The sequence below is a fragment of the Temnothorax americanus genome, unplaced genomic scaffold (genome assembly GCF_048541705.1).
Source record: "Temnothorax americanus isolate GAGA-0224 unplaced genomic scaffold, ASM4854170v1 Scaffold7, whole genome shotgun sequence".
Lineage (NCBI taxonomy): Eukaryota > Metazoa > Arthropoda > Insecta > Hymenoptera > Formicidae > Temnothorax > Temnothorax americanus.
In genome coordinates, this window is record NW_027509792.1 from 6,670,302 (window position 1) to 6,691,550 (window position 21,249).

Below are 21,249 nucleotides of genomic sequence, written 5' to 3' on the forward strand. Positions count from 1 at the left end.
GTCATTATATATCTATTATATTTATTATGTGTCATTATATTGTTTAAGTAGAACAACTCCGTTGGTTGAATACAAAAAGCTGTAGCCAAAAAATTATTGTCTACATTAGTTTTACATACTTACCTTTTCCACTTACCTTGTGTCCATTCCCTTTTTCAAACCCTCTATCCCCCCTCGCGTTGTCCAGCGTTAATCCACTTCAAAAGAGATTAAGAGCTAGCAAGCTCAGTCCACGAAAACAAAGATCCGTCACGACGGAACGCGGATTAGTCGAATAAGGGGTAACGTGACAACGCGAAGATACGAAAATATCCGCGCGTAGCGGGGCAACGCGACCGTATCGCGACGGCGGGGCGAAACCGTCGACATGATGTAAATTGCTTCGGGACACTTGGGAACACCTGCCCAGCAAATATCAGACCGCTCGAAATGTCTTGAGCGAAGCACGCACTAGGACAAAAGTCGGGAAAACCCGGGATACATCGAAACGGTTAACGGTCGGCATGGCGAGCCTGACAACCGGTCCTAAGCGCCAACAGAGTCCGGATCAGCTAGCTTGACCTAGGGAAAGCGTACGAAAGTTGACCTGTCCGGCGGAAAACGTGACAGTGGTTTCCAACTGGGGGTAATAGCGACCACGCGAGGCCGGACGATCGACCGAGCGACCGGACGATACGCGCGACGGTTCGAGTAGAGAAACGGCACCGAAATGTTGCGATTATCATCGAGCAACCGTCGCTAGATAAGAGAGAACGCGCTATATATACATATGTCTATTAGATATTTTTACGACGTCAAAAAATTGTATATTCTATTGCATACGTAGGAGTACATTGACACTCTGACGTATACGTCACTTATATTTTTGCGATAAAATGTACTGACACGTATGTATAAGGAAATACGTTTAGATTGGCTAGTATAATGACGACGACAATACAAAGCTATATGTACGATACGTATATATATTACGTGGGCTAATATAACGACCGCGACACTAAAATCCGTTTACGCGAAGAAACGTATCATGAGTAACGCTCTCGCGTAAACGTAGTACATGTTACGCGTACGTTGATATATCAGATTTATTAATTTTAAAAGCGTCAAATTAACGTAGGTTATATTCAACGGTTGAAAATATTTTTACAACACATGGACGATTTTTGCTTTTTAAACTCATTGATAATTGTAATAGAGCATAACGTTTCTATTTTACATTACTTTTAATTAAAAACTAAATGTAATTATAAAAGTAATGTTAACATTTATATAGTGTAATAAATGTTTTTAATTTAATAAAAACAAGACACGTATGTCCGTGGCAACTATGGTCAGACTACGTTTTTAAGTGGAGAAGATATGCTGTGCACCGTTCGATATAATATATATTGACGTCGGTGTGTTCGTGGTACGCAACAAGATCATGTCTGACGTGTTACGTTTGTAAAATATAAGTTATACGATAATAAAAACGCACGTCGATCTACGTGATGAAAAAAAGCAAGGAAAAAAATGATTACGGACCATAAACGTTGGACTTGATTTCAAAAATATCTCATAAAGCGTATAGAAAATGATACGTGTATTAGAATTAAATAAATATATACTTTCTGTTATTTTACTGTAATCTTATTATTTTATTTTAAATCTTGACGGTGATGCGCAATCAGTTCCATATATATAATAAAAATTTTAATTGTTTGTGAAACGAAAAATAACGTAGTTAAAGATTTTCTAAAACTCGTACTTAAAATGTTGGCATGAGTTTGACGAAGACTGTCTTAGAGACACACGTTACGCATAAAACGCACAAAAAATAGATCTGCCTACATTATAGAAGATATCTGAACGTGACATAAATATATTTGACGAAAAAAAAAATTGAAGCTTACACAGCATTAAAATAATCTTTTTTATACGAAAAGTAGCTTTCTCTGGCAAAAGTGACATTTTTAATAGGCGACGAGTGAGAGAAAATGAACGAGTCCTCGTTCAAACGTTCGAAACGTATGAAAAACTAAATGAAAAAATATACACACATATATATATATATATACCGGCCTTACACCGCGTGTCTTGGCTGGGGGTGGGTGTATATTTTATCCGGTGCAGCTCTTTTTGCGTGAAAAGCAGCTTTATACCACCACGTGGCTCCTTAGTTTTCAAGTTAACTTCCTCTGGTATCACAAAAAGTAACCGCGCAAGTTCCTCACTGTCACTGTCGATGTCCTGTAATAATCAAGCAACGCAATCGTAAGACATAAAAAATACAAGACGTGTCCGTTTAAGCAAGATTTTTTATTACGTTATGTGAGAACGATACAAGTCTCTTCACTTTTCAAATACTTTCATCTCGATAAAACTTTATTAGTCGCTTTGCTCAACACGTTCGTTTGCAAGCATCTACGTTTTCTGTACTTAGATTTTTACTTGTAAACGCGTTGACACGGTTGTAAAAATAACGCGTACTCACCAACGTCAAGACCTGCCTGCCTAAATTACGCACGACCAAATCACAATATCCAGGCCATCGCACACCTGAAAGCTTACGTGCGCAATAATTTTAGACAGCGCTTTACGCTGCTGCACCAGATCCACCAGCAGCGATGTCATTCTGTAAACATCTATGTCTATCTTCCTTGACAGCATCCTAAATCTTTATAGAACTGCGCGTGCATCAACGATGTTTTCCACGCCACGCACGTACACGTTAATGTCCAAGTCTTTCAAGACGGCAGCCTTCGATCTGATGCGCGGTTTTTCGTCGTCCACGAGTTTAGGGGTGTGACAAGTAAGTACAACTATCCTGCGTTTGGTGAGGACTGTCTTTATTTCTTTAACAAGATATCCATGGCGTATGTCAATGCGTCCCGAAGTGAGTAACCATCCTTGGCGTTCGTGCTCTGCGAACCCTTCCGGCCGCTTTTACTGCATACTCCTGCATACTCCATACTAGCTTGTGCCAAAAACGTTGCTTGTACAACTGCAGGGATACGTACGGACACGTACGTGTGTAACTCGTTAATCAAACTACGAACCAACGTTCGAACTAACCTTGAAAAACTTTTGGATTTGACTGAGCTTGGTCTCCGGTTTTATCTCAAACGTCTTCTGTGTAGCATCGACGAAAAACACGGTGGCTTCTCTTACTCTGTATCCGTGACTCTCTTGCAACTTGTCTTCTCCGTCCGTCGTGTATACAAGTACCATATCAAGTACATGTACAAGTACATATACAAGTACAAGTATCTTGTACAAGTGCCCGTTCTGTTACTCGTACATATTTCGCAGTTATCAGTTACAGACGGTCTCAGAGAAAATATTATATAGATCGTTTGAAGTCATCTGAAAGATCATAAGAACGCTTAAAATTCCAAACATGTCTTCGAACATACGAATCTAAATATTTTAACTAACTACACTGTACGTAAAATAATAAATACGTAGTACAGTTTGTTGATATCCATTAATAACACCTTACCGGCCGTTTAGGTTCACGACGTTCGCGGAAAATATGATTAAATACTCACTGTGTGAAGGGATTGAAACGTCACGGTCACAAAGGCCAGACGTCTGCGACGACGCTATGACGACGCTACACGAGAATCTACGACATTTTTATCCTTATTTTTGTCGATGGAAAGATTATCTATGTAATGTTCTCCGAGATATTTATTTTAATGATAACTGCGAAATAAGTAATAGTAACAACGTATGTATGTACGAGATTTATTACACGACGGATGGAGAAGCAGAAGACGCGTTGCAAGAGAAAATAAATGGGCGCGTTTTCAGGGCTGCGTTCCAAAATTCACTCTAGTTAACTAAAATGCTACAGTGTACGTGACGTAAACTATAGATTTTAGTTACCCAGAGTAAATTTTGGAACGCAACCCAGCGGAGCAAGCCGCTGAATAGCAGAGTCGAACGTGCGTGACTCTTAAGGCCCGGACACATAGAAAAACTTAAGCAGTAAAACTCAAGCAGTAAACAAATCAGCCAATCACAGTCAAGAACTTAAGGCACGGCCCTAAGCGGTAGCGAATCCATACCGTTGATTTCTTACTGCTTAAGCCCGTATCAGACTACCGACTGCGAAGGCCGACCCGACTGCCGATCGCGACTGCCGACTCACATCTAGCCAATAGACCATGACTGCCGACTCACATCTAGCCAATAGACCATGGTCTATTGGCTAAATGTGAGTCGGCAGTCGCGATCGGCAGTCGGGTCGGTCTTCGCAGTCGATAGTCTGATACAGGCTTTAAGTTTAACTGCTTAAGTTTTTCTATGTGCCAAGGCCCGTAAGGCCTTCACACATAAAATCGCGTAAGGACGTAAAACGTAGGCGTAAGAAAATCGACCAATCCCAATCGAGTATTGTACTATCCGTAATCCGAGTAGAAGAAAATACTCGATTGGGATTGATCGATTTTCTTACGCTTACGTTCTACGTCCTTACGGCATTTTATGCGTAAAGGCCTTTAGGCTGGTTTCACATGGGGCGTAAGATGCGTATATGCGTAACTTGCGTCAGCCAATCAACGCGTCTCAGTATTTAATCGTGTCACATACGCGTATAGTAGCTGAAACGCGTTGATTGGCCGACGCAAGTTACGCGTACGCATCTTACGCTCCATGTGAATCCAGCCTTACGCTCGCGTAAACGTATTATTATTGATATGTCACTTCCGATTGTGATCAGCAACGATTTTTGCGTATCAAGTTAATAGAAAGAATGATAAACAATGTGGCTTCTCTTATAGGCCGGTATTAATATAGTCGGGGTTTTATATTAAGACCATTACAAGTACAATCTTTAAGGTCCGTGCACGTAACAAAATATTAGTCATACTCGTAAGGCCGTAAGAAAATACACCTCGCACAGTCACGTATTCTCCCCTGGAGCTCGAAAAATATTAAAGTGTGCGTGGCCTATTTTCTTACGGCTTTACGCGTATGAATAAAAACTTTGTTACGTGCACGGGCCTTAACATGACATTAACCAATTACAGAGTCGTATTAGCATCTTAAGAGCCTTGGCACATAAAAAAAACTTAAACAGTAATGCCCGGTGTCAACGATGCAACAACTGTGTCCAAGTTTCGGTTTAAGCCAATGAAATTGCTGCTTTTCTGTAAGAGCTGCAATTTGATTGGCTTAAACCAAAACTTGGACCAAGTTCTTGCCGCGTGGACACCGGGCATAAGAAATCAACGATATGGCGTCGCTGACGCTTATTTAGGGCCGTGCCTTAAGTTCTTGACTGTGCGTGGCTGCGTTGCTTATTAATGCTTGAGTTTTACTGCTTAAAACCCCTTGCACAATGCTAGGCAACAGGCACGAGGAATAGGGAATAGAAATCAGAAATCATGTATAAATGCAGAATAAACAGTGACATAGGCGATAGACACAGAGTTTCCGTCATGTTGGAAATTCTGCGCCTATTGCCTGTTGCCAACCAATCATAGTATTCGAATTTTTTGGGTTGTACGTAACGATTTTTTGGTTATTTCCTGTTCCTCGTGCCCGTTGCGCCTAGCATTGTGCAAGGGGCTTGAGTTTTTCTATGTGTCCTGGCCTTAAGATATATATATTACTTAAGACGGTTTTGAAATAAGATCTGATTATGAATACCGGCCCTCTATAGCTGATCGGGTTGCTGCTCTCTCGCTACTTGACGCGCTTGACGCGTTCTGTCTGTGAATCTAGCTTAAGGCTGAATTTCCACTGGACCTTGTGTGCGACAGGGGGATCGAACGGGGATGTTCTTAATGGCACGCGCCATTGGTCGCGCACGACTCCGCGTGTGTGACGTTGCTCGGTAAATACGTTGATGAATAAAAACTGTATTTATCACGCAACGTGATTCGACTTTCATACGAATCAATCGACGCGCGGAGGACGCGTTTGGTGGTCACGCGCGACGATCGTCCGTAAAAAACGTTTTGTGGTCACGCGTTTTTCATAAAAGAAATAAAGATAAAACCGTACTCTCACGCCATTGGTCGTGTGACTCCCATATGACTCCGTGACGTCATGGAGAATGGAGAGGATTCACCGTCCCGTCCGCGTCCGCGCCGTCCGATCACGTCACAGATGTTCGACGTACGACGATCTGACATTCAATAACAGAAAATTTCATATTTTATATTATGATTTACTATTGAATTTCGGATCGTCGTACGTCGATCAACGGACGCGGTTCGAATCCTCCAGTAGCACACCGACACGCGTGGTTCGGAAGTTTCGAGAGAGAGACGAGTGTAAAGAGGTTGGTCGGGTAACACACGTGCGCTTGGTCGGGATAGAAAATCAAGAGTTTTGTCGCGTTATAAGAGAAAGAACAAGAACAACGCGAACGGTAGTTCGGGAATCGCGACCGTTATAAATACGGAATCCGGAAGCGGAGGCATTGGTTCTTCGAACGGGGAGAAGCAGAGGAAGCGCAGCGAGCTGAAGATAGATAGCCTGAACGCAACCAACAATAATATCCATCGGACGGAGGAATTTCCCGCTTTGGGTAGAGCACGAGTAGCGGACCGCCAGGCTTCACGAATCACGAATCCGCCACCCGGTTTTGCTTCCCCGACCTTACCGCCGCCCGGTTTCTCCATTAAGTGCAACAGTCTCGACGGGCTGCACGGTGGCAACGGCTTGACGTTGACAAACAGCTCCGGCGAGAGTTATTCCATCCTACCGGACAACAGCGGCAAGCGCGAAGCTCACGACTACGTGTCACCGCCCGATTTTCAAAAACGGAACACTTGTCTGGTGGCGAAGCTCAACGCGGTCCTCGTGGACCAGGACAAGATCGAGGAATTCCGTTACGTGAGCGGCCTCTTTCGCGGGGGCACCTGCGACGCCCGGGAGTATTACGCGCACTGTCGCGAAGCACTTACGAAGCGTTGATATGGCTTCGAATAATGTCGACTTGGTGGAAGAGCACGCCGATGAACGGGACAACTTGGGATCGAAGGTAAAGCGGGACTAAACTGTCCACGGATGTGTTGCACCGGGGCGTGATCCTTTTGATGCTCATGACACCTGTTTTCATAGTACGCGGAGTGTTCGCACTCAGCAGACTCCTCTCTCTCTCTCTCTCTCTCTCTCTCTCTCTCTCTCTCTCTCTCTCTCTCTCTCTCTCTCTCTCTGACTCCGCGGCTTAAATGCTTACACATGTGTTTGTCGTATCTGAAGCAGGGAACTGAACACTAGTTTTTCGTGAGGCCAGATGCAAAAAGTTCCGTAACCCGATGTCGTATGCATAGGTGACAGCATCCTACCTGTGGGACAAGGCTGAAAACAAATATAAAGTGATGCTGAGAAAAATTGTACAGACCAACAACAAGGCTTATCCAACGTCCCCGTTGTATTCTATAGAAACCTTTGACGTGCTTTGCATGTAAGTACACACACACACACACACACACACACACACACATATATATATATATATAAATAAATATATATATATATATATAATTAACTTTTAGTCGCGACGAGAGGACCTGATTTAAGGCCTGTTTGTTTTCGCTGCGTTATATTATTTTTTCCGTCCAACTTTGTGCGCTAGTTGACAAATTTATCGGAAAACAAACAGGCCTTAGACAGAGAGATCCGCTCGTTTACCACTACTCGTATTTGTGTTACCGACGCGTCACGATAATGGTATATATGTATGTAACGTGTATTATTTATACTTTGCGCACAGAAAACCTGAGTTATTGAAAGGTGCCCACTCAATGGGGTTCAACGCTATGTCGAAAATTCAAAAACTCGCTCTACCAATTTTAATCGCCGATCCGTAAGCATTTCGCAGAGATTACTTTCAAAACCTTTCTTAAACACATATATTTTACGAGGAACGTCTCTTTCTAGGGCGCAGAATATGATTGCGCAATCGGAATCAGGCACAGGCAAAACGGTCGCCTTTGTGATGGCCATGTTACATCGGGTCGATCCCATGAAACTGTACCCCCAGGTGATTTGCTTATCACCGACGTATGAACTCGCCATACAAACAGGCGAAGTAGCAGCGAGGATGGCGCGCTTTTGCCCTGAGATACAAATTATGTATGCTGTTCGAGGAGAGCGAGGTAAAATATACAGTGTTTTCTTACATATAGAGGTTGACGTTTCTGCTGTTGAGATAATTTCTTACGCTTGCTTTACCACGTGTTACACAGTGAATCCTCGATCAGAAATCACCGCGCATATATTGATAGGAACGCCTCGCAAAGTGCTTGAGTGGGGGCTCAAGTACTGCGTCTTCGATTTGAGTCGCATATCCGTGTTTGTATTGGACGAAGCTGACGTAATGTTGGCTACGCAAGAAGATTGCGTAACTATACACAGGTACGCTTCTCGAGATGACCGCGACGCTACATTTATGTTTCACGCGAGATATGTCACCATTTATTTTTTATGCACAGATCACTGCCACGTACGTGTCAAACGATGTTCTTCTCTGCGACATACGAGCCAGAAGTGAGGAACTTTGCGGATATGATAGCCGGCGATGCGCTGCAAATACGATTATTGAGAGAAGAAGAGTGTTTGGATAATATCAAACAGTACTATATCAATTGCCAAACGTCGGAGGAAAAATATACCGCTGTCAAAAATATCTATGACGCGATCACCATTGGACAAGCCATTATTTTCTGTCGGGTAAGCGCCCGCGCGCGTACATCGACGACTCCGTTTATATACGCCCGTAAATAAGCAACTCCGTTGTAACGAAATACCGTACTTTCATTTACAGACGAAATCGACGGCCAGGTGGTTGGCAAAGAACATGACGATTAACGGGCGCCCTGTAGCCATGTTATCAGGCGATTTGCCGATGGACAAAAGACTACAAGTCCTAGATAAATTTAGACACGGACTTTACAAATTTATTGTCACCACCAACGTTTTATCAAGAGGTAAATATGAAGAACGTTAATATAATAGCAACGACCGACGCGCGTGCTGATAAACTTTTGCCTGTACCTATGTGTGTAATCTAAGCGTAGTGTGTATAACGATAATATATTAATAATAAAATGTATGGTACTTTTGGCAGGCATTGATGTACAACGGGTGACGCTAGTGGTTAACTTTGATTTGCCGATGAATGAAAAAAAGGAAGCCGATTTTGAGACTTACTTGAACAGAATCGGAAGAACAGGGCGATTCGGAAAATCGGGGATCGCCATAAATTTAATCGACTCGCCCAAGGCATGGCAACTGTGCAAAGACATACAGATACACTTTGGCAAGAAGATACGTAATCTTGACGCGGAAGATGCGGCGGAGATGTAAAAAATCGGAGCTTAGGCTATAAGCGCGATTCGGCTTTCATATTCGGAATGTATATATATATATATATATCTAGATATAGGTTTTAGGTTTAGGATATAGGTTTGATACGATATTTTTATTGGACTTGTCTTTGCGTGTATTTGGAATATCAACGCATTCTTTTGTTTTATACTTTATATTTTTGTTCGCTATTTTCCAAGTTTCATTGGATCGAACGTAAGGCGATTCAAAATTCGATATTTTTCAGTCGGCATCTGCCGACGGCACGCGTCGTATAGGTTAAAAGTGCACGCATTGACATTTCGTTTTACACTTAAAAGCTTTGGTTCCGAAGACAAAGTAGCGAATAATTATTTTTTGACCGTATAATTTTATTTCCAATAGATACGCGCGTTTAAATTTACGCGCGTTAAATTTAATTTTATACGTGGCGTGTGCAAAGTTAGATTTGACACGTCGCTGTAAAAAGTTAATATAAGATAAGTAATGAGAGTTATGTGTGTGTAAGAAAACCAAAGAACATTATGTAATATTTATGTTATTAAAGATTTTATATTATAGCAATAATTATATCGATGCATAATAATACATGAAAATGTTAAAAGTTATTCGAATAACTGTAGAAACGTATATATTAGGTTGGGTAACTTTTCGTTCGAAAAATAACGTTTAATTGAATAAACTATTAATTGATTAATTATTAGAAAAAAGAAAAAGAAATACGCGTACTGTGTTTTTATTATTCGCCTCACTCGTATCAATCGATTGTCAATATAACGTTTTTTCGTCTATTTTAAAAATGAGGTTAGGAATACGCGATGTTGTGTATGTACAAACAATGCCAGATAAAAGAAGTGATCCTGGCCATCGGTACATCTACTTTCGAAATTGGTACAACGTAGCCCCACGCTCATTTTCCGACAATGCCGATAAAACATCATTTTGGTGCGTACTGCGCGTCCGCATGCTATATACACACATGTATACCTATATACCTACATCTGCAAATTGCGCGATTTCATCTGATATGATAATGCACATTTATAATCTGGTATTAGTATCGAGGAAAAGGTATATACTTGAGCAATATTTTTTAAGACCGTCCTGCTTGTACATACCAAATGCCATTGCGATTTAATGCACTAAGAAAAAAAAGTTGTCAACTAGAGAGGGAATAGTTAGAAAGAGATGCAGAGTGAGTTTACGCGCGGAGACGCACGTTAAGCCCCTTGCACACGGCCAGGCATAACACAGGCACGAGGAACAGGAACGAACCAAAAAATCGTTACGTACAACCTAAAAAACGTCGAATGCTATGCGTGGTTGGCACGAGGCACACGTGAAGGCACATACATACACCTTCCAACGTGACGGAAACTCTGTGTGTATTCCGGAGCATTTATTCCGTCTCTGAATCTAGCTTAAGGCTGAGTTTCCACTGAGCGCGTCACGCGTTGCATTGGTCGCACACACGACTCAGTGTGATGACGTTGCTCGGTATACGTTGATGAATAACAACTGCATTTATCATTTATCACGCAACGTGTGACTTTCATACGGCTCAATCGACGCGCGAACGCGTTTGGTGCATGGTCACACGCGACGATCGTCCGTAAAACGTTTGGTGTTCACGCGTTTTTCTAATTAAGGTCAATCCAGACAAACTTGCATAACGCATAAACATAAGCATAATGCTGGGTCTACAATGCGAGTCGCAAAGTCGTGAGTCGCAAGAATTGACCACGCACAGTCGATTATTCTCCTCAAATTAGACTGTAATTGGTCAATTCTTGCGACTCACGACTTTGCGACTCGCATTGTAGACCCAACATAAAAGAATTGATTGGTTCATATGCATGTGCATAAAGGCCATCGCACACAAAATGCATAACTTAGCATAAGCATAACATAAGACCGCTAAACCAATGAGCATCCAGCATAAAGTCGCCATATTTATTTACATAAGATGCTCATTGGTCCAACGGTCTTATGCTACGCTTATGCTAAGCTATGCATTTTGTGTGCGATGGGCTTAAGAAAATTAGGCCACGCCGTTTCTTTATGCATATGGTTATGCTCGGTGCACCTAATATGCAATTTTGTCTGGATAGACCTTAAGAAATACAATAGAAAAAACCGTACTCTCACGCCATTGGTCGCGCACGACTCCGCGTGACGTTAGCTCTCGGTACGTTGATGATGGAATAAAAACCGCGTATTTATCACGCAACGTGATTCGACTTTCATACGGCTCAATCGACGCGCGGAGGACGCGTTTGGTGGTCACGCGCGACGATCGTCCGTAAAAACGTTTGGTGGTCACGCGTTTTTCATAAAGAAATAAAGATAAAACCGTACTCTCACGCCATTGGTCGTATGACTCCCATATGACTCCGTGACGTCATGGAGAATGGAGAGGATTCACCGTCCCGTCCGCGTCCGCGCCGTCCGATCACGTCACAGATGTTCGACGTACGACGATCTGACATTCAATAACAGAAAATTTCATATTTTATATTATGATTTATTATTGAATTTCGGATCGTCGTACGTCGATCAACGGATGCGATTCGAATCCTCCAGTAGAGCACACCGACACGCGTGGTTCGGAAGTTTCGAGAGAGAGAGAGAGAGAGTGAGTGTAAAGAGGTTGTCGTGTAACACACGTGCGCGTGTATTTCTTGGTCGTGATAGCAAATTTAAGCGTTTTGTTGCGTTATCCCGATAAGCAGTTATCTCTATCGCAATTTACGTGCCAGAGGATATGGCTTCGAATAATGTCGATTTGGAACAGTACGACGACGAACAGGACAAGTTGGCATCGAAGGTAAAGCGGGACTATACTGCGTCCACGGATGCAGTTGCACCGGCGTGATCCTTTTGATGCTCATGACACCTGTTTTCATAGTACGCGGAGTGTTCGCACTCAGCAGACTCCTGACTCCGGCTTAAATATCACGAGTTGTTATGTCATAAGTTGTTTTGTTTTATTAACTCCCTAGGACGCGACGTCATCTCTTGTACAGCTGATTTTATTTGTAGAAACATGCTACACATGTGTTTGTCGTATCTGAAGCAGGGAACTGAACACTAGTTTTTCGTGAGGCCAGATGCAAAAAGTTCCGTAACCCGATGTCGTATGCATAGGTGACGAGTTTGAACCTGGATACGTCGAAGAAGCAGATCTCACCAGCAGATGAGTTTCAAAAGAAGGATCCAACGTCACCGTTGTACAGCGTCAAAACCTTTGACGAACTTAATCTGTAAATATATACATATATATATATATATATATATATATATATATATAATTAACTTTAGTCGCGCGACGAGAGGGCCTGATTTAAGGCCTGTTTGTTTTCGCTGAGCTTAATTTTCTTTCCGTCTAACTTTGTGCGCTAGTTGAGAAGTATATCGAAAACAAACAGGCCTTAGAGAGAGATCCACTCGTTTACCACTACTCGTATTTGTGTTACCGACGCGTCACGATAATGGTATATATGTATGTAACGTGTATTTTTTTTTTTACTTTGCACACAGCAAACCTGCCTTGTTAAAAGGTATTTACGTTATGGGATTCAACGCACCGTCGAAAATTCAAGAAACCGCTTTACCCATTTTACTCGCCGATACGTAAGCATTTCGCAGAGATTACTTTCACAGCCTTTCTTAAACACACATATTTTACGAGGAACGTCTCTTTCTAGGGCGCAGAACATGATTGCGCAATCGCAATCTGGTACGGGTAAGACGGCCGCGTTCGTACTCGCCATGTTGAGTCGGGTAGATCCCGCAAAAACGTACCCACAGGTACTTTGTTTATCGGCGACTTACGAGCTGGCGCTCCAAACTGGCGAAGTAGCGGCGAGGATGTCGCGCTTTTGCCCTGAAATACAAATTATCTATGCTGTTATAGGAGAAAAAAGTAATCACAGTGTTTTTTCTTATATACGTTGACGTTTCTGCTGTTAAGATACTTTCTTACGCGCGCTTTACGTGTTGCAGTAAGACGTGGATCGAACATCACCGCCCACATTATTATAGGAACTCCGGGTAAAGTGATTGACTGGGGAAAAAAGTTCAAGTTGTTCGATCTAAGCAAAATTTCGGTATTTGTATTGGACGAAGCCGACGTTGTGATGGCTACGCAAGGCCATCAAGATCAGTGTATACGTATTCACAAGTACGCTTCTCGAGACGTTTTTACAATTTGCATGACCGACTCTTACACATTTATGTTTCGCGCGAGATATGTCACCATTTATTTTTTATGCACAGATCACTGCCACGTACGTGTCAAACGATGTTCTTCTCTGCGACATACGAGCCAGAAGTGAGAAACTTTGCGGATATTATAGTCGGTAATGCGATAACAATACGGTTATCGAGAGAAGAAGAGAGTTTGGAAAATATTAAACAGTACTATATCAATTGCCAAACGTTGGAAGAAAAATATAATGCTATCACAAATATTTATGGCGCGATCACCATTGGACAAGCCATTATTTTCTGTCACGTAAGCGCGCTCGCCGCGTATATCGACGACTCCGTTTATACGCCCGTAAATAAGCAACTCCGTTGTAACGATATACCGTAATTTCATTTACAGACGAAAACGACGGCCAGGTGGTTAGCAGAGAAAATGACGAAAGACAGGCATGCGGTAGCAATATTGTTTGGGGACTTGACAATTGAACAAAGGATTTCTGTGCTGGATAGATTTAGAGCAGGACTTGAGAGAGTGATTGTCACCACCAATGTTTTATAGCTAGAGGTAAATATGAATAACGTTAATATACAGCAGCAACGACATACGTCCCCTGAACTTTTGCCTGTACCTGTGTGTATATATATATATATATATATATATATATATATATAAGCGTAGTATAACGATAATATATTAATAACAAAATGTATGGCGCTGGCAGGCATTGATGTAGAACAGGTAACGCTAGTGGTTAACTTTGATTTGCCGATGAACGAAAAAAACGAAGCCGATTGTGAGACGTACTTGCACAGAATCGGAAGAACAGGGCGATTCGGGAAATTGGGGATCGCCATTAATTTAATCGAATCGCCGAAGGCAATGCAACTGTGCAAAGACATAGAGAAACACTTTGGCAGAAAGATACATTATCTTGACGCGAATGATGCGGATGAGATGCAAAAAAAATCAGAGCTTAGGTTACGCGATTCGGCTTTTATTCGAAATGTATCTATAGGTTTTTTGATATAATATTTGTATCGGACTTGTTTTTGATTGTGTATCCAGAATCTTTTTCACGTAGTCAAACTACGTTGGAAGATAGCTTTTCTTTTGTTTTGTACTTAATTTTTTTTTTTGATATTTTCTATGTTTCATTGAATCAAACGTAAGGCGATTCAAACTACATGCATTGTTAACAGTGTGATATAATGTACGCAACAGCGTGCGTAAAAAAATGTAAAACGGTATATTTTTTCTATATTAATATAAAAAAAAAAAAAAAAAAAAGTTTTGTCATTTGTATCTATTGCGTCTCACGGATAAAAAGAACGCACACACGTAATAATAATGTGACAATATAAATTTATATTCATTCTAATAAAACTCTTTTCTCTCTGTACTTCGCACGCTTCTTACGTATTTGCTCATTTGCCATATAACTTGTATAATATGTTATTAAGTACCGCATGGGGACGCATACGTGCGTACACGTGTTAAACATACATATATTCAAACGGAAAATAACGTCAACAATTACAAACGTATATGAAAGGCTCCCGCACACACATAGTTGATACCGCCGCATATTCATTTTGACTGTCTTTGTTACTTACTGAAAGTTGAACAAGGACAGAGCACGCTCATAGCGCTTAAAGCGCGCTCCGCCCCGAACCCACAGCCAATCGCAACGCGTCTCGGTAAATTAATCGCATCATACGCGTATAGAGTAGCTGAGAGACGCGTCGATTGGCTGACGCAAGTTACGCATACGCGTCTTACGCTCCATGTGAAACCAGCCTTAATTAGCGAGAGCGCGGCAACCCACGCACAGCTATACTATATATAATAAGTTGATATCAGAGCAGTGGCTGCCATTCGTATTATGTATTTGACCGGAAATGAATATCCATATGAAATCGTTTGTATTTCGTATGAAGACTTTTGTGAAGTGCAATTGAAAAGGTTTGTGTGAGTCATTCGTTTAATTGTAATTAATTAATTATTTTTACACCATGCATTTAGCCGAAATAGATAAATTAATGAAAGTTTTTATACGGAATCGTTTGTATTTTGTATGAAGAGTTATGAAGTGTGATATTAAAAAGGTTTGTGTGAGAGAGTCACCCAGATAATTTTAATTAAATATTTCGGTGTCCACGCGGCAAGAACTTGGTCCAAGTTTTGGTTTAATGCCCGCGGTGTCCACGCGGCAAAAACTTGGTCCAAGTTTTGGTTTATCATCTTTGTATGTAACGTATAAGTAAATGTAACGTGTTTAAATGTAAGATGTTAACCGTATAATAATAATATTTTTCAGATTATGCGTGCGAGTTAAGTGCGATCGGAATGCTATCAATATAATCATCTTGTATCCGTTTGTGTGAGGATGATTTTTGGAAAAAGGAAGGCTTTTCTCCTGCGTTTCTGCGAAGAGTTTATAAAAGCTTACGTTAGCAGAGACGAGAAACACAGGATCTCGTGGATAATTTTCTAGGGAAGGTCCACACGTGGAAATGGATAACGATCCGATCTGGCAATCATGTACATGAATATAATTATTTATCTCGCAAATGATCTTAACGGAGTGCTCAGAGACGTCTCAACTTTTATTTCTTACTTTCAGCGGCGAGCGTCAACCAGTTAGATTTGGCGATTCGTGGTGGAAAGAACCGTCTCATGGAACACGCACGCGGGTATACCAACAATGCGCTCTATTTAAATGAAAATGGAGATGTATATAGGGACCGGCTTTTTGCACGGTCACATCAAAAAGTTGGCAAAGGTCGCGTAACTCATCCAAATCACGAGGACCTACACATTTTAAAAGTTCATCATTACGAATAATGCCACTATGGTCATCCGGGCGCAGGCTGACGTGGCTGTGATATCGGCGTGTATAAAGATTCCTAGGGATAAGTTGCCAGTGTGTATTTCGTTGCGCGACTACCATATCATGAATCTCCTCTCTGCTTACGTTGAGACTAATCCGCCGTCGTTGTATACCGACTGTTCGATATGTAGACAGCTACTTTTACGGGAATCGATTGGAGCGGGAGAGGAACGACGCATTGGTGGACGCAATTCTGCGCCGCGATCGAGTTAAGACATATAATGATTTAACAGTTTCTCAAGAGTATATCACGATAAATAAGATTAGATTCGATGCTGGTGATAATGTAGAACTGTATCACAATCATAATTTGACGATTTCATAAAGAAGAAGACCAATATCTTTGTGTAAAGCTAGCTCACAACAGTTTTATGCTTTCGGTATCTTAATTAAAATTCTTAAATAGCCTCTTAAATATAGTCTATAACTGTTGGTTCTTTCGCACGTTATTGTGTTAACATTAGCAAAGACTGATGAATCAGATTATACCGTAAAGTGTGGCTTTATCTTTATTTGTAACTCTATTGTACAATTTCACAGGACATGGAAAAAAAAGAAACGTTTAGATATTCTATAATTTATGTGTAAACGATAAACAACTTATAGAGATATTGATAAACATTTTAGCAGGATAAACCATGTGTTGGCGCGTACTCTTTCTACATATGCGCGCCGTACCTTCCCCAAGAGCCGAGACTCAAACCGAAACCAGAGATCCGTGTGAAAAATATCGCCACTTTCGTAGAGTTTTTGTAGAATTTTACTCTAGGAATATATCGCGAGATATTCCCCCGTGTACCACGGCCCGCGTTTAGCAGATACAAATTTCTTTTTCAACGTTTTTTTTTACACACGATATACGCATTCCATTTAATATAAAACGTTTCATTATTTTTAATTTTAAATTATGGCAATCTTTATTGTGTCACAATAAATATCATTCATTTTATCTAAATAAAACTAAAAAACGTGCATAATTTTTTTTTTTTTTTAATCTGACACGTATGATCGACGGATTATTTCCATCTTGAGAAAATAATCAAACGTTATATTTATCCTCATTGACCAAAAAGAGCGTGTTTTTATACGAAAGCGTTTCGAGAGAACCACGTTTGTATATTTTTTATTGAAATAACTTTTCGATCCTGTATAGAATCTAATAAACATTGTGAGAACATGTTTTTGTGCATTTAACAATATACTTGTGATAACGTGTAACCTGCTATACCGTGTAATAATTTATTTCAATATTGTCAAGATGAATATATTGTTGTTAGGCTTAATAAAACGTAATGTTTCACATTGTTCAAATTGTTTAATTGTTGTAGAATTATCAAGAAAATCGCCAATCATATCGCCATCATCTTCGCATCATAATTTTAAGTGTGTAATGATTTCATATATTTTGATATCGTAACAAATTTTCAATTCTGCTTAAACTGTAATGCGTTTGGAATTGGATATGTCTTTTACTGTTATCGCGGAAAAAAAACATTTTCAACACAATCCTGTGTCAATCGCGACCGGTATATATATAAGTATACGTACAAAAATCCGCGTTAATCTATTAAGAAACTTGGCGTCAACTCGCAATTTTATATATATATATATATATATATATATATATATATATATATATATATAGACCTTGTGCGGTAGTCATAAACCATTTTGCACAGGCTTAAATTTTGATTGATGACCACACACAATTTTTACTTCTCTAAATAATTTCACAATAGATTCGAGAAATGCTATATAGAGTCATTGAATTTTTTTTCTTTCTTTTCATCACCCGCTTGTTTGCCTAACGCAAGTTATTTTGGCGTCCGCATCGTCGCGTAATATAATCGTGGCCGCTCTTGGTCGCGCTGCGTTCTCCACGCGCGCGCGCGTACGCAAGGAGCGCGAATAAGGAAACGCGCGGCGCGCTCAAGCCCCGTCACCGCGACAAGGTGGCGGCCACATCGACGGGGGGCGGGGGGGGGGGTGAATAAGAACGTGGGATAGATGACGAGGAAAAATGTGAGGAAGGAAGGGGTGGTCACAATAATGAACGAGACACTTTTGAAACTTACGCGACAAACTATGTTTATATTTATATATACAAGTTGAATAAAAAATATTGACGAAGAATTAACAACGCGCGGTTGACGCGACGGCATCATGCGCGTGTGCCGTGTTTAGCGCAGTCTGAAATAATAAATAATGGAGACGATTATAGAAGCGTACGCGAGTTGAATAAAACGAAGTAGAAAACATGAGTATATACTCGTGTGGTGTATATATACACTCGAGGTATATATGTTATAGCTTACCGACGGATCTTCGCGCTGCTCGGCCCCGGCTGTGGATTGTCGGGATCCTCGTACTTCTCATCGTCGTCTTCCTCCTCGTCCTCGTCCTCTGCTTCCTCCTCCTCCTCCTCCTTCTTCTTCTCCTCGCGCCTGGCGCTGAAAAGAGAAAAAGTGATCAACACGCACACATACATACACGCACTCACGCACACGCACACGCATATACCGTTTCTCCCTTTCCTCCCTCTCCTCCTCCTCCTCCTCATCCCTCTGTAGCCTGTAGCTCAACAATATACATTCGTCGGCTTCCCAAACGTCTTCGTAATTTGCCGATCTCGACATAATATCGATCGATATATTGCGGAAGAAATCGGCACGGCGACGGAAATGACTCTCCTTGTCCGGCTGCCAACTGTTCAAATCGAGATGGGTGTTGAAACACCCTGCAGGCCGGACAGTGAGATTGATGGCATCAATGTCGTCTCGGGGAGGCGACCTGACCATCTTCTCATAAGGAGGCGACTTCTTGGGGGTCTTCCACGACTTCATGAATTGTTTTGCGGCAAACGACGCTGCCGCTCCGCCTCCCTTTTTTACGATGATAGCGTGGAGTTTGGCGTCCCTCTTCCTGATCCAATACTCCTGGTTTTCGGTCAGGTGTATCGGCACCGCCCACTCTTTGCCGCTGTTGTTATTGCTGCTATCCTCGTGGCTGCTGCCGCCGTTGCCCGCTGCTGCCGCCGTTGCCGCTGCCGCCGCCGCTGCCGCCGCCGCCGCCGCCGCCGCCGCCGCGCCCGCCGCCGCCGCCCGCCGCCGCCGCCGCCGCCGCCGCCGCTGTCGCCGCCGCCGTCTTTTGCTGACGCTGCTCTCTTCTCTGTCCGTCATCTGCTGTGTACACCAAGTGCGAACGTTTAAGAACAACAGTTGATCGTTCACTTGACCGTGTGCAATATAAAATGTAACAACGATCGAATACTTACTTTCCGATTTGGACAAAAAATGTAGAACGAAACAAGGTTGCTCGCTCTCGGGATGACCGTCGTCGCGCGCGACTTGTTGCGATGGAGATGAAGGCTTGCTCTCTGCGAATTCACTGAAACGTAAAAAGAAATAATTATTAATATGCATATTAGATACATTTGTAAAACACAAAGTCAATAAATAAAATATACGTTGCGTATTATTAATTAAAAAAATAGTCGTATGCATAATATTTTTGTTAAACGCAACGTCAGATATGTCATCTTTATATTATTGTCGTCTGCACATCTTGAGCTTAAGTTATATATAGATAAGACTGAGATTTAAGAGATTTATGACTTCAGTTAACTGATACATTTTTCTATGCTTAAGAAAGTTTATTGATATTCTGGATACATTGGAAATAATCAAGTATACGTTGCATACATATATTATTAATGAAAATAAATATTACTTTAAATGTTCAGTTTTTATTACAAATGTATATTAAGAACCTTATTCGTGTATTTTGCTCTCAACTTCAAGCTATAACGGTCAACGTTGTAAAAACTAAGTTAAAATATTTTCAAGAAAATGTCAGGAATGGTAAAATCTTAACAACGGTAGTTAGAATATTTTCAAGAAAGAGTGTTGAAATGATCGAATCTTAAAACGGTAGTTAGAATATTTCAAGAAACAGTACTGAAATGGTCGAATCTTAAAAACGATAGTTAGAATATTTTGAAGAAGAGTACTGAAATAGTACAACGGAAATGCGGTAGATAGAATACGTTCGATCAACAGTACTGAAATGGTCAAATCTTAATATCGGTAGTTGGAAATAATTTCAAAAAAGAGTACTGAAATGATCGAATCTTAAAAACGCTAGTTAGAATATTTCAATCAAGAGTTCTGAAATGGTAAGATGTAAAAAACGGTAGTTAGAATATTTGAAGAAAGAGTGCTGGAATAGTCAAATCTTCAAAACGGTAGTTGGAATATTTTCAAGAAAGAGATATACTGAAATAGTACACGTGAAATGGCGGTAGATAGAATACGTTCTATCAAGAGTACTGAAATGTAAAAAATTTAAATGCGGTAGTTGGAATACTTTCAAGAAAGAATACTGAAATGGTACATTTGTGTAAAACGGTAGTTTAGAATATTTCAAGAAAATGTTACGAAACGGTAAAATTTGTAAACGCGTAGTTAGAATAATTTTAGGAATAGTATTGAAATGGTGAAAAAATAGAATTACGGTAGTTTGAATAATTTTAATAAAGAGTACTGAAATGGTAAATTCTTAAAACGATAGTTTTCCATGTATTATTTAAAACAGGGATCTCGGTGTCTAAATGTAAATGTGACTAAACAACAATGATATTGTGTATTCTTTCTGAAAATAATTCTTTGCGCGACAAGTTTACCGCGTCAAGTTTACCACGTCGCAAGTTTATCGAATAATCATATAAAAGGAGTAACGACTTCGTACGACGTTAACTCAAAATGCCAAAGATAACGACAACGTGTATATTGTGTCAAAGTACGTATGCGTGTTGCGCGTATATGTATATGGGATGTCGAGA

General features: G+C 40.9%; 3 protein-coding genes and 1 pseudogene across 7 annotated transcripts in view; 3 read left to right on the top strand and 1 right to left on the bottom strand.

Moving 5' to 3' along the window:
• The window catches only part of LOC143906077 (uncharacterized), a 3,235-nt gene extending 2,848 nt beyond the window's left edge, over positions 1 to 387 (top strand). The window contains exon 7 of the mRNA XM_077421867.1: positions 1 to 387. This exon is cut by the window's left edge and continues 202 nt beyond it. The gene's annotated coding sequence lies outside the window, so the exon portion shown is untranslated.
• A 1,360-nt stretch (positions 388 to 1,747) lies between these two features.
• On the bottom strand, positions 1,748 to 3,789 carry LOC143906110 (uncharacterized; annotated as a pseudogene). The gene is made up of 5 exons (XR_013259452.1): positions 3,531 to 3,789; positions 3,055 to 3,345; positions 2,474 to 2,983; positions 2,058 to 2,229; positions 1,748 to 1,776 (listed from the first exon to the last, which is right to left on the bottom strand). The product of XR_013259452.1 is annotated as an uncharacterized LOC143906110 (transcript).
• A 3,059-nt stretch (positions 3,790 to 6,848) lies between these two features.
• Positions 6,849 to 10,025, top strand: LOC143906072 (DEAD-box helicase Dbp80-like). The gene is made up of 8 exons (XM_077421859.1): positions 6,849 to 6,979; positions 7,272 to 7,405; positions 7,715 to 7,807; positions 7,882 to 8,099; positions 8,190 to 8,358; positions 8,436 to 8,673; positions 8,768 to 8,930; positions 9,071 to 10,025. The coding sequence occupies exons 1-8, from the start codon at positions 6,914 to 6,916 to the stop codon at positions 9,307 to 9,309; spliced, it is 1,320 nt and encodes a 439-aa protein (XP_077277985.1). The 5' UTR covers positions 6,849 to 6,913; the 3' UTR covers positions 9,310 to 10,025.
• Positions 10,026 to 11,731: 1,706 nt separating this feature from the next.
• On the top strand, positions 11,732 to 17,720 carry LOC143906024 (DEAD-box helicase Dbp80-like). Of its 4 annotated transcripts, XR_013259421.1 has the most exons (10): positions 11,755 to 11,944; positions 12,042 to 12,136; positions 12,457 to 12,572; positions 12,850 to 12,942; positions 13,017 to 13,234; positions 13,315 to 13,492; positions 13,588 to 13,825; positions 13,919 to 14,083; positions 15,837 to 16,060; positions 16,143 to 17,720. XR_013259421.1 is itself a non-coding variant. In XM_077421768.1 (8 exons), the coding sequence occupies exons 1-7, from the start codon at positions 12,074 to 12,076 to the stop codon at positions 14,075 to 14,077; spliced, it is 1,065 nt and encodes a 354-aa protein (XP_077277894.1). In that variant the 5' UTR covers positions 12,042 to 12,073; the 3' UTR covers positions 14,078 to 14,083; positions 14,241 to 14,380. The 4 variants fall into 4 exon arrangements, 1 of the variants encoding a protein (XP_077277894.1); XR_013259419.1 differs by lacking the exon at positions 12,042 to 12,136 and having other exon boundaries at positions 11,732 to 11,944; XR_013259420.1 differs by having other exon boundaries at positions 11,755 to 12,136.
• The last annotated feature ends 3,529 nt before the right edge of the window (positions 17,721 to 21,249 follow it).

Excerpts from the sequence above, each read along its gene's own strand:
- LOC143906072 (XM_077421859.1), top strand. The coding sequence starts at position 6,914 with ATGGCTTCGAATAATGTCGACTTGGTGGAAGAGCACGCCGATGAACGG. Across the intron at positions 7,808-7,881 it reads CCAATTTTAATCGCCGATCC|GGCGCAGAATATGATTGCGC; the intron begins GTAAGCATTTCG and ends GTCTCTTTCTAG. Across the intron at positions 8,359-8,435 it reads GATTGCGTAACTATACACAG|ATCACTGCCACGTACGTGTC; the intron begins GTACGCTTCTCG and ends TTTTATGCACAG.
- LOC143906024 (XM_077421768.1), top strand. The coding sequence starts at position 12,074 with ATGGCTTCGAATAATGTCGATTTGGAACAGTACGACGACGAACAGGAC. Across the intron at positions 13,235-13,314 it reads TGCTGTTATAGGAGAAAAAA|TAAGACGTGGATCGAACATC; the intron begins GTAATCACAGTG and ends TACGTGTTGCAG. Across the intron at positions 13,826-13,918 it reads AAGCCATTATTTTCTGTCAC|ACGAAAACGACGGCCAGGTG; the intron begins GTAAGCGCGCTC and ends TTTCATTTACAG.